Source organism: Diadema setosum, chromosome 2 (assembly GCF_964275005.1).
Source record: "Diadema setosum chromosome 2, eeDiaSeto1, whole genome shotgun sequence".
Lineage (NCBI taxonomy): Eukaryota > Metazoa > Echinodermata > Echinoidea > Diadematoida > Diadematidae > Diadema > Diadema setosum.
In genome coordinates this window covers 46,665,969-46,679,537 of record NC_092686.1, presented here as the reverse complement: position 1 = coordinate 46,679,537, position 13,569 = coordinate 46,665,969, and the positions used below count along the sequence as shown (strand labels likewise).

Here is a 13,569-nt window from a genome sequence, read left to right as displayed (position 1 = left end):
ACCTGACAGTTTTCAGTTGTAATATTGGCAGAGAAAATAGTTTATGTTTTATTTTGATGTTTGCGATATGTTTATATACTCACTGTTCTGTGAAGCTGTAGAAAGACGTCATGCAGAGTGGAACACGTACTTTGTACATTCTTTGAGGTGTGCTAACAGTGGTCCTTGGTTAATCAATGCTTACTGTTGTAGTCACCAATAGTGTACATTGTAGCTAGGTCTTGTTTTGCATGTAGATTTTTATGTTGTTGTTGTTATTTGTTGCTTCCCTTCATTTGCATCTTGAATGTGTGCATGGCTTGATTTGCATTGTTTTCATGTCGCTTGTGCATTGTTCAATCTGGCTGAGCCCTTTGTTTACAAAGTGCAGTGAACGCGAGAGTTTGGGTTCACTAATGGTTCGTGGATCTAGAGTCAAAACTTTTTGTGTGTGTTGTATAGTAAGCAGGTTTCCTGTTGTGTACACATCTTATTTCAGTGCTTTTCATTGTGTAGGATACATTTGTGTGATCATTACCCCTAGCACACTGTACATTTGGTCATCTTCCATGTGTGTTTCTAATTACAGTAGGTAGTAATGTTCTTTTCATAGTAATATATTTATCACCATGTACACGTGTATCGTGTGCAGTTTATATCAGAACAGCCGTTTTAACAGAGAGAAAAAAGTATAGTATGCAGTGGCGGATCCAGAGGGATTCTTATTAAAAGAAAAGAAATAAAAAGAAAAAAATGGGGGGCGCTGGTGCCCCCTTTTTGATTTTGTATAAAGGCGCCTCCCCTTTATGGAATTCCTGAATCTGCCCCTGGTGTGAAACAACATTACTGTTTGTGTCAGGTTCTTTTTCAGAATGTCAAATGAGCAATATGACAAACAATATGTCACCATAAATTATTGGTATCTATATATCTAGATGATCTTGATAGAGGTTGATTATAAGTTTATTATGAACCCCGTACATTATCAAGAGGTCGACCGAGAATAAGAAGGGCATTATGTTGTCTCGAACACTTTGGGGTTAGTGGCAACTTAATGCTCTTCTCATTCTCACCCAACGAAGATCTTTATGAATCATTTTCAGAGATAATTTCCTGATGTATTTGTTACAGCATTACGCCCATGATTTGTAAGTGGGGACTATGGCCTGCATATTGTGTGTTCCATTCATTCTCTTTTTTATTATTAAACTTAAAAAATGTATAAAGTCTGTCCATAGAGGGGGCTGTTGAAGTACTGCAGGTTTCAGTCATGTAATGCTGATGATTCCACAAATTTAGATATGCAATGTGGGGCTCCATCATGGACCAAAGCATTCGCAGTATTGGTTGAATGATTTACAACATTGAAGCAAGTATCATTAGCTGTCATTATACCAAAAGGCCTTTTTTTTTCATGCACTTTGAATAACTTTCTGTGTACATTACGTCTTGTTTGGTTGTAAACTAGACTCTTTTCTGTCTTATGATTTGCCTTTACAGAGGCAGCAGACGAAACGGAAGGACTCCTTGCCCACTCTCCTCTCCAGTGTCAGCTCAGGTACACCCGTGTAGATCAAGAAAATCTTGTTTAACCCTTCTTCTGCCAACCTGAAATCTCAAGTATATAAATGTTGGTCCTAAAAGTCACTGTTTACTCTTATGTTGTTCATTCCTCTTCTTGCAATATGCAACTTAACTTGGAAATATTTCCCATAATTTTGCCATGAGCTTGTTTGATAATTTTCTAACATGTTTTTCTCTTTCCATCGTTCTTTGTTCAGTGCACTGTCATAGAAGAATAAGGGTAAAGATGGCAATGGTGATAATTATAGTAGCTTATAGTAGCTGTAGTAGAAGTTCATATAGTTTTAGCAGATGAAGGTGTCATTGCTTGAGCATTCTTCAAGTAATTCATCACTTTTTCATGATTTCCGATGTGACAGTGGAATCACAGGGGTCATCTGATGGTCTCGATGTCATGATGTCATCATCCTCCTTGTCGTCGTCCTCATCGTCTACCAACCGTGCGAGCACCGACGCCCACTCCGTCGCTTCGTCGATGAGCCGCCTGTCTCAGGACAGCCAGGCCTCGTCCATTCCCGACGAACGCCCCGCCCTGCCGCCGCGCAAGAACAGTTCCCGCCCCAACTCGTCTGGCTCGGGTAATTATGTCACATCTTGGTCACCCCCAACAATGACAAATGAATGCACCATTGATGCTATACATATATGTTAGAGTGTTCACTCTATCCACTTAGCCCGTTGTACATCCATCCATCTACATGCTTAGAATATTTGAGTTGGCGTAGTCTTGTAGCAGAAATGTTGACTTTTTCACTTGTTGCACAAAACACAAAAAACAGTAGCTGACATTTTGTCTGTTGAAGAAATTTCAAAGTCACAAGTTAGTAAGTTTAATAGGCATTTCATTGATGGACAGACTGCTGAAAGTCCTTACAATTCAGCATCAAATATTGAAAGACATTTTTATCAGTCAAAATGGATCTCACACATTCCTTTTAAAGAACATGATATGTAAATGAGAATGTGTTTCTAGCTTGATTTGGCAGTGCAAGACACAAACTACAGTATTTTATTCATCCATGTGCACCGAGATTATTTGCAGGCATGACTTTTTTTTTGATTCTGAGACTATTGTAAGGACATCCATAATGCTCAATCAAGGAGCAGCTGATGCAGCTTCTGTATTTCCACCTCATGTTGTAATAGTCATGCTCTTCCTTTTCATCATAATTCATTACATAAAGACTTGGTATAGAGTGGGGATACCATGGAGGGGGAAGACTGACCCAGCTTGGATATATTTGAGAATCCCTGTAAAGAATTGTGTACAGCTTCATCACTGATCTCTATGTTAATAAGTGTAGTTGACAGTAATTGATGAGCGTACGCTTTGACGCACATTTTGGCAGACGGGTGATTCATTGTTTCAAATCATGTATGCATCAGCCAGGGAATGAATATCGATTTATGTGGACCACCCATGAATACCAAATAATGCCATTTATGACACGTGTACGGACTCCTTGTAGGAGGTATCATATACAATTGTAAGAAGCTGAAGAGAAATCCAAAATTATTTTTTTTCTTTCATTTTTTTCTCCATTTTGTCCAGTTCCTGTCATTAATGACTGCCAGCTCAGCACAAAATGTCTTCAGACCAAATATATATATATTTTTTTTTAAAGATAATATTGGCCCTGTGAAGAGAATTTGAAAATGAAAACGACATTTAGAAATTCTCATACTAATGTTACTTAGTTTTTGCATGAACTGTCATATCTGAATCCAAGCCAATACCACTGTGATATTAAAGTGATATACCCATTTCTTTTTCCATTCTGCTCATAAATGCATTCTCATGAGTTTATATAGCCCTTGCGATGTCTATCAAAAATGTATGGGGAAACTATACATTGTGTTTGAAATTTCAGTTCCATATTCTATCGTTTATTCAATATTCAGTCTGGTGACCACCACACTTTCGTTGTCATGGATACACACACCTAAACGGTCATTGAAAGATGAAGGGTGGGGACAATACCTAGTGACTGTGGATGATGTATAGCTTGAGTGGGCAATAGCCTGGCATTATGTAGAGACCCAATGTTCTAAAAACAAACTGTGTCTGTTTGGAACAGACAGTGCTTCAAGATACTTTCACATCCATTGATTACATAGAAAGCAAAGCCTGTAGAGCACTTGCGTTACTGTAGAAGCTGTTATTTTTTTGCCTACAGATATTTTCATGAATGAGGAGGACACAGATATTTTCGCAAGATGTTGTTTTCATGAATGTTTCTACCGGACAGAGCAGAAATTATTCAGATTCTATGAGCTGTTGCGGAGGCAGCGTAAGGTAGTGGAGATGGTAGAATGATGTGACTTACTTGGAGGACAGAGTTGAATTACAAGAGACCCCAGCAGATATTTGTTTCTCTTTTTTTTTTTTCTTTTTTATTCAGTTAGGTAAATTTCATATGTGGTCATTATCCTTAAGTTTAAGACATCTTTTATAGTTCTGCAGGTGTCTGAAATGCCTATTGATTTTTATTGATTCTTAGTGATTATGGCAATTTCATATCACAGAGAAAAAAAAAAAGTAAATCTGATAGCCAATCTTGCTGCTGGAATGAGATGATATGAATGTTTCATGTAGCTGTACTATCCAGCCCAGGACTGAAATAATGTGCGTCTCATGAGTCTTGTCTGGTCACAGTTAATGTAAGTAGACCATCCCCTGACTGAGCAGGCAAACTTGTGTTGAGAAGAAGAGAGTTAGGTGTGCTTGTTCCTTCCCTGGGTTTAAAATCCACCCAGAGGCTGGTGTTATGTAAATAGTTAATGGCCACAAGTGCGATGGTACAAATTTTCCTTGAGGTGAAAGATAGGGGCTCTCTATTCAGTGAGGTGAAGTCAGGTTGAATTGTTCACCTCATCTCCCACCAATTGCGAAATTTTGATCCATTGCACGCAGAAAGACCATGCACTATTTGTTTTATACAGCACATAGGATGTCAACGGACATGGTCCACACTGATTCTTGAATTTAGTACATGAAAGTAGAATAGGTGGCACAGTAAATTCACACGAAAGAAAGTGATCGGTTGAAGCTGTTGAGAGTAAAATGAGCGACTGATTGTGCACTTGTACCTGTGTGTGAGAGGCAAAGGTATGTTTATTGTGATGTCAGAGGCATGCAATGATGCAAAAACTACGTGTTGATCAAGAGTTTAGCACGGAAGTCAAGGTAAATTGGTTACATCAGCTGTGCACTATCCATTTTTGTTCAAACAAGATTGCATGGCTCAAGAGCTAGAGAGCGTGCAATGGCACATTTAAATGCATGTCACATGATGAGCAATCAACCAATTGGATCGCTAGAATCTTTTAAGGTGTTGTATAATATAGAATGTTTGACACAAACTCATCTCTCTACCCAACCTCCATCCCTCACCGATCCCCCGTCCTCATCCTTGCCATTCTCCATCCCGCTGCCACACACCACCAGAGGTATCCGGGGGAACCGCACCGTCGCCCCGCATCAGCGAGAGTCCCTCCATCTCCTCCCTGAGCCGGATGTCGGCCGACAGTCTTGCCTCCTGCCTGGAAGACAGGCCCCCGCAGCTGCCCCCGCGCAAGACCGGCTCGCGCCCCAGCTCTGCTGGATCGGGCATGGATCCCAACCGTAGGTTGCAGCTCCGCCCTTTATCCTCCATTTCGTAACTTCCCTCCACCACTCGCTGTTTGCTGCCGAGTCAGTTCTCTCATGACAATGGTGGTAGTGAGATCGATGTGACAGTGTCCTTGTATTTGTCTCTGTGTGGTAGTTCGTAGTGCACTCCTGCATCACTTGTTTGATTGCCATCTGTGTTGTCTCTGTTCTGCACCATGCACATTCATTCAAGTGTCAAGAATGCCTTGTGATGTATTCTTTCTTGTCTATGCCCCTGCGGAGACAGGAGCTATGATGTCATCCATATGTTGTCTGTGAAATCTAGCTGTTTACCAAGTCATTAATATGTGCAGGGTAACGCTATTCATAAACACTAAAACAATCTCAAACTACTCAAAGAATTAAAAAGAAAGGTCAATAAAGAGAAAGGTTAGCATGCATTCATAATGCATGGATAAGATTTTTTTTTTTTAAAGATGATCAGCACAAGCATTTAAAAATTGGCGCATGATTACTGCTTCAGATGACCTTCCAAGTCGTTTGACTAACCGTTTTCCATGGACTTGTGTCCATGTATTCTGCATGTTTATTTCTCTCGTGCTCGGACTCGGACAATGACTTCTTTTGGTGGCCTTGTTCCATTCTCTCTGACTCCTGACGTCTCCCTGGGTGAGATTTTCGGAATTGATGAGAAAGTGCAATTTTGCTGCACACCATCAAAGAAAATATTTCATCAAATGGCAAATTATTTTCATTTTATCATGAAAACATGATTAAAGGGATGCCAAGAAGAGCTTTGTTTAGCTATCTTTTATTTGCAGTTTTGATTCAGAGCATCTCAGCTGGAAAGAAAAAAAACACACATAGTTGTCAAGTTTGCTAATAAACAGTGTTTGATTTCCTTGGGGGTTATTTTTGTCATTTTACGTTTGTTTTAGTCAATGAGCATGGATGCTCAAATACGTTGGTAAATGACCAGTGAACATATTGAGCTTGGTAAGTGCATGCCCGTGTCCAAGCTACATGTACTGTGGACGCGAGGCCATCACGATTCTGTTTCCTTTACCCCATGTGATCTCGCCGATGTCAAGTTTGTCTTGCTCAGCAAAGATCCACCTTGCAACCGACTCCCTCAATTTTCGTCTCATTCTTTGATTTCCCTTGGTTTTGTTGTCCTGTAATTTAGGGGGGTTTTGTGTGTGTTTTCCTGTGTATTGTATTCCACAGTCCCATGTGTAGCATTCCGTGTTGGACCCCATCTACAGCAGTAGGGAGTAGTGAGTGTTGCCAAATTTGTCGTCTGCATGAATCAATATGAACTTATTTCAAATAATGAGTTGATTTTTTTTTTTTTTTAATTTCTGCGGGAAAACTATGTAGAATAGGAAGTGTAAAAAATAAATGGGTCTAAAACAACATTTAAGGCAAGCAATCCATTCACACATTTCACACCTTCTTTTTGGAGTATCAAATTAGTATCAAAATGTAAATTCATGCATCATAGTCTAGAACGACAATTGAAATAAATCATGTTGTAAGAGATGATCTCACCTCTGTTGTTGTGAAATGTATCTTACGACATGCTGGGTGCTTGAATGTAGGCCACACAGTTCTCCATAAGGTCAAGCAGTTTTGTTTGTTTTGTGTTGTTTTGTTTTTTCAAGGGACCCTTTGACATAAATGTTAAAATCAATTTTGAGCCACACATCATGAAATGCTCCATGCCAAGTGAAGGCTAGAGAGAAGAAACGAGAGAAAAAGAGGACTGAATTTTGTCACTTACTGTCTGGTTTCTGTGGAGATAGAAATAAGTAGGAATATGAGCATTTCTTGCCTTAGTTTATATATTCATTCATTTTTTTTCTTTTTAATTTATATTCAAATCATACAATCCTTCTCTAGCTCACAATGAAAAGTCGAGATAGCCTTAATTGCTAGCTAGTGCAAATCAAGAATGGTAACCCAGAACTGAGGGTTCCTTTGCTTTTTTTTTTCCAGCTTTAAGGAGAGCTTCACCCGTCACTACGTAACATCTATTGATTTAATTTGATTTGATTTGATTTCTGATTTTCGTATTCATACATAAATGAAATACAAAGTCAATTGAGCAACCTAATTCAGCACAGCATAATTTGAATCTGACAGTTAAAACAAATAAATGATTAATTCAAATATCCAACTTTTTTTTTCTAACACAATGCAAAATGAAAACAAACAAATTCTGTTGACTTTGCATTGATTTTATAACAGAATTCATGGAGTATGAAATCTATGCTTACAATACTTGCCACCGCAATAGACAATTTATCATTTCGATTGATCTTACCTTTGCTCCGTTAATTTGTCTTTTGTTGTGTGTTATAGTGCATGGACCCATGCTTCCTAAATGGATCCTAATTACTCCTGACGTAATAAATCCCTCTCTAGTTGCACAGACATTTATTTGTTTTCATGTTTGCAGAAGTTTGTAGAACACTTCAATAGACATCTTGCTGTTGTAAATGCTTGATTCTGAGAGAAAAAGGCAGTGTTATCCCACCAATACAAAGTGTATTGTAGTTGCTTTTTTCGTATGCTTCCTTTGACATACACGATAAGACCGTGAACATTTTACGTGTAGTGAATCTGCGCTCATATATTTGTTAATATAATAAACTAGAAGCTGCTGTATGCTGCTTATAAATTTCATTTTGTTTGTGTTTTGCCCAAGCTGTAAAAGTTTCTTTAAAAAAGAGGCAATTTTTAAACTCGATAGCTGCTGTTTAGATACACACGAAAGGCTTACCATGTACTGCTTGTCCATAAACAACTAGGCTATATTAATAGCCTCACATATATTACAGACTGATGATTATGCATTTTGTAATGATAATTCTTCTGACATAAATCATAATGAAAAACTTTGTCCTGTTTCCTAACTTTGACTCTTCATCAAGAAAAAAGAAAAGAAAAGAAAAACACCAATAATATCATACAAATGTTTCCATGCTTTTGTTGTATGAAGTGTAATGATTCACACACTTTCTGATATGATATGCAAGTACATTCTAAGTGACAGTGTTGATTTTAGGATTTCTGATACATTGAGTGATAAGATTAGTTTATATTAATCAGAGGAACGAAGTGAGCAAGACCTGCAATTGGGACTGAAGGAAACTTTCAATCCCTGTCAAGCACTTGCTTTTCTTATTTCCCAATAGATTGTTTCATAGCAATGATGTACATGTCAGTGATGATTTCCATGTGAATAGGTTTGGAATCCCATTTCAAAAAAATATCGCAGCAGAGATATTTGATTTTCATTTCCGAAGCTTGTTTTGACAGTTAGTAAGCCTTTTGCCAGTATTCCTCCGATTTCACATCTCTTCTTTCTAGTGTGATTTAAATGAATGTGAACAAATCCTGTCACAGCAGATCGCAGTTGTGTGTATGATATAATCTAAGAATGTGACATATTATATACATGAGATAATTAACCCTTTGTGTACCACAATGTAATCCCCCTTTGTGGCACATTACTCTGAGATCACAATTCATGAGCACTTTTGATAAACATTTTGTTTTTCAAAGCCATGTTACTTTTTAAAGTGTTTATGCTAGAAATGCAGTACAGCAAGACTTTAGAAAATATTGCAAGCATTGTTGGGATGTTTAATGCTATGACAAAGCTATACCTAATTTTTCCTGCCAATAGCCAATATTCACAACAAATTTGTTTGTGCATTTGAGCATAATATGCGAAGTTGGCAAGCTGTTCATAACTGAGTTGGGCATGCGAACTTGTTACACAAAGAGTCAAGTATAACGTGAAGGTAAGTTGATCTTCCACACAATAATGTATGAAGCTGACTCTCTGAGACTACTGTGTACGCCAAATATTTCGTGAGGTTTTTATTTTTGTGAATTGGTGAGTCAGGAGATACTCACGAAATTAAAGACACTCAAAAATAATCATGACTCTGATCCCGATATGAATGTGACGTACACATATCCATTTCTCCGTTCAGAGCAGTACTCCACGATCGCGAATTTAACCACTCGCAAAATCGTAGGGTAATTCCCGATTTGCGAAAATTTAGACTTGCTAAATATATGGCGTATGCAGTATTCAAAAAAACACCAGTGTTCTCACTGTCAGGCCTATGTCATGGAGGTAGAGCTCTCAGACTGATAGAGATCATGTTTTCCACCTCATCCATGTTTCTGCTTCTGTTTCTGTTCGTCCATACCACACCAGGCATGAGCAGTTCTAGCTCTCGGAGTTCGGGACCGGATCTCCCGGAAGACCCAACAATCAACAACCCCCCGCCACCACTCCCAGTGCGAAACGTAAGTACCAACATTCTGTGCATCGTCTCTAACCTGTTGAAGACTAGTCCTGAGTATACTCAGGCAGGTGTCTATGGGAAATGCGTGTTATAGCAAAATTGGCTAGTCTTCAACGGGTTAAAAGAGAAATAATTGTATGTGTCATTTTATGTATCTATGTTTACTCATATCTCCATTTCTCTCACTATCTTTCTTTCTATCACTCTCTCTTTACTTTTGTATGTACTTTTCCATCTGTCTTTTCATTAATCTAAAATCTGTCCATCTACCCTGCTATGTGCTGTATACGGTGTATATTTTGCATTTAACATTTCAAATTTAGTATTTCTCCAATTGAAACTTGTAATGACAATTTCATGAGTGATGGAATTTGCAACTCAGAACCACATTGGTGGAATGAGAAAGAAGTGTAATCCCTTTTTAAGAGAAAGTTAACAATTACCAACCCTGGAGGCATCATGCAATACATGTGTCTTAATTGATTGATAGATTTTTATTGATTTGATAGACTTGATTGACTGATTGATAGATCTGGGAAAAATCAAAGCCGAGCAAAATAAACCGTGTGTACAGTACCCCAGTGTAGCATCATCCGTAAGCTGCTGCAAGAGATTGCTACATCAAGTATATCAATCATACCTCCGTCTCTCAACTCTTCTATGATGTGTCTCTTCTATATACATCTCCCATCTCTCTCTCTCTCTCTCTCTCTCTCTAGCTATCTCTTTCTGTATACTATCTGTCTGTCCCACCATTTGTTACCCTGCTCTCACACATTGTGCCTACTATTTATCTACTCTGTATTGGCTATTTCCATGAATCAAATCTACATTTTCATAGTATAACAACTACATTTCCAGATTTTTTCGTCAGTCTTTGTCATTTTTTTTTTTCTTCTTAGTAATCAATGCATCAAAATACTTTTAGTGGAAAAAGCATGTCTTTGGCAGATGAGTTATTCATTGTAGGCATAATGCCCTTGTATTTTTTTCCCTTGTAGGAAATATATTTTAGATCATACACTTTGGATTACATAACCTCCCTCTCAGTGGCTCATGTTCTGTTGAAGATGGCCTTTTATGCTTCAGTTTGTCTTGTTTTCACTGAACTTCATGTCTTGCTAGAGAGCACAAAAAGCCAAGTATTAACTATGTCAGCATTCAAACGACTACTGTGTTGCTTGTCGCTGAGATAAAGTATTCAGGACTTGTCGGATATTTGATGCTGAATTCTTTGTGTCTGTGATAGCTGCTGGAATGACTCAGGTTTTTCCTTACATCAAAATCCTGCATGGATACACATTTTAGGGACTTTTTTTTTTTTTTTTTTTTTGAGGGAAGGGATGTTGCAGTATATTTTGGTAAGAGTTAAAGGGAGGCAGAAAGTTCATATAGTGAAATCCCTAATGCTTTCATTTTTTGTCTCTAATGTACCCCTGTAAGTAGTCACTCCAACCTGAATTGTGCCATTTCATGGCTTGGGGTTGAATAGATATGAACACACTGACTTCATACTGTCTTTCCTTCAGTGAAAATATGAGTGTATTGAACATGTCATTTGCAGAACATGCTCATGATCACACGGTTTCTCTGAAGTGATAATGACAAAATGCTTCCACAGCAAACTTGTTTCATTTTCCACCTCTTTGACATCACAAAGTTTGTAAGAAGATAGGATTTTTTTTTTTTTTTTTTTTTTTTTTTTTGGGGGGGGGGGGGGGGGGCTCAGATTTCAAGAAGAGAGTGTTTAGAAATCCTCTTCATGTACATTCTATACAGGGTAAGATGAAAATTGGGATAGAATAAGAGATATATCTTTAGTTTGCACCAAGCTATGTGGAGGTCACACACAGTACAGCTCTCACACTATTTCTTTTGAAGGTGTTGCAAGACATTTGACTCAATTTTACTTTTGTTATCTCTGAAATAAATCCCATGTGTCACTGACCACTCAACCAAAGGGTTATGGTTTCAAGGCTTTTAAAGGTCCTGTTTACCATTGGGAGCAGTGATTTAAAAAATGTTTGAGTTATCACTTTTGATGCATATGTGTAGGTCAGTTGTATCACAAAATATCCTACCATATAAAAATTTTGCAATAAAGCATAAAATCTAAGTAGATATCACTATTTTTCTTAATAAACCATAACTGTAGACTGTTTAGTCTAGACACAATTTTGTTATAACTATTGTTCACATTTTGTATATTTAACAATACTTAACATTGATTAGACTGATTAATATTTTTACAATGGCTGTTTTGATCCTTAACTCACATTTAAGAATTATTTTGAAGCACTAAAGCTGGGTTTTTGTTTTATCTGCAAATGGTAGATAATTCCTTTAACTGGTCTGACATGACACATCCTAGAAGTCGGCAAAACGTGCTTTTCAGTAAATGGAGTCAGTCAACTGAAGCAGTTCTCTGTTGATGTGATCTGAGAACAGCTGTTTACCTGAAGTTTTGTTTGTGTTCACATTGTGGCCAGTCCTTCAGGTTTTCTCTTCTTAAAACATGGGACGCTCTAGGGTAAGTGTCATGATATCCAGTGTACCACCAGCAGCCGGAACACCACACAAAGTATTGCCACAGCTCACGACTTTTTCTTTTCCTCCACAAATATGTTATAATAAAGCACATTGTCACTCAAGTTTGCTAGGACTTTTGATGCTTTTAATGTGATGGAAGCCCTTTAAGATCAAAGGTTGTTGATATCAAGTGAAAAGTGGAGTTAAACAGGACAGTTATTTTGAAAGGTGTTACTACTTTAATGCAAGTGAATCTGGCATCATTGAATACTGAAGCACTATAATCGCTGTTTAGAAAATTTGTAATACAGCTTATACAACTTATTGTCATATACCCATAATGCCATGAGTTTCTTACATATTACTCAGAAAATTTTTTAATGCCTTGTGATTATAATATGTTGAGAAAAGTATGAACAGATGTATCATCCAAAAGAGAGGAATTGAACTCCTTCAAGTAAATATGAGAAGAATGGAAACTCATTAATGTGATGTTTTTGATCATGAAATAAAGGAGTAGTTATGGGCAGGTAAAGTCATAGTCCCATGAGCAAACAATCATGTGAGTAGCCCAAAGGATGTCATTTGACATGCTGATGGTCCAATGATAATGTTTGTATCTTTGTTAGTACATGTACTTGCTTGATTTAATTCAAGATTTGTACTGATATGTCATTTTGTTTTGCAGCCCCCTCTACTATAAGCTCTTTTTTTTCAAAGGCTATTTTTCCTTTCGTACTTAACCATGTGTTTATAAACTATAAATGGTGGTCTCCTGAAGTACAATGACAGTCAAAATTTGTGCCGAGATCAAAATTATCTGCAGGAAGTAGAGTAGATAAATCTTTTGTCCATGTAAGATTTTCTCTGTTTGATGTTTGATTCATAAAGAAATCTATGATTGTCAGAGGTCTATGTCCCCAGTATTGAAATAGAGAACATTAAACTGTTTTGTTCTGAAACACGGACTCTTTCGACCTCTCAATATCTGGCTCATACCACATGTACCTCACATTATATACCACCACCCAGATACATCCCCACCCCAGATACATCCCCACCCCATACTTCATTGTCTAGTGTAGATTCAAACTGTTTTTGTTTTTGTTCTTTTTTAATGGGAAATGCCAACAATAAAGAATTACAAGAATATTTAGGGTTAGGATTAACAATGCGGCACACCAGAGGTTTAATTTGTCTTTTTGGTCACTTTACCAGCAAGAGAGCTTTTTTTCTTGTTGTTTTATATCACATAATGCTTTAATTGGTTTTACTCAACATACCCCACAATGCCTGCACTCATGTATTCTGCACTGTGTGTTAATCCATAATTATGTTCCTGTTTTGTTGTTTTGTTTTATCTTTTTTGAGGAGATAGTGTAAGTCAAGTTGACATTGATGATGTGATCAGCGTGTCATTGAGAACATTTCTTTGAACCTCGATTGAGACTAGTAAAAATTAAACTGCTTACTTTTTCTTTTAAATGGGAGAAGATTCTTATTGGTGTGAAGTAAATGTCCAAAATTTGAAGAAAC

General features: G+C 37.5%; 1 protein-coding gene across 1 annotated transcript in view; it reads left to right on the top strand.

The window, feature by feature from the left end:
* The window catches only part of LOC140245782 (dedicator of cytokinesis protein 3-like), a 127,603-nt gene that overhangs the window by 105,839 nt on the left and 8,195 nt on the right, over positions 1-13,569 (top strand). Inside the window, exons 46-49 of the mRNA XM_072325305.1 lie at positions 1,480-1,537; positions 1,923-2,141; positions 5,012-5,188; positions 9,414-9,505. Coding sequence (XP_072181406.1) covers positions 1,480-1,537; positions 1,923-2,141; positions 5,012-5,188; positions 9,414-9,505 — 546 coding nt within the window. The remainder of the gene's footprint in view (positions 1-1,479; positions 1,538-1,922; positions 2,142-5,011; positions 5,189-9,413; positions 9,506-13,569) is intronic.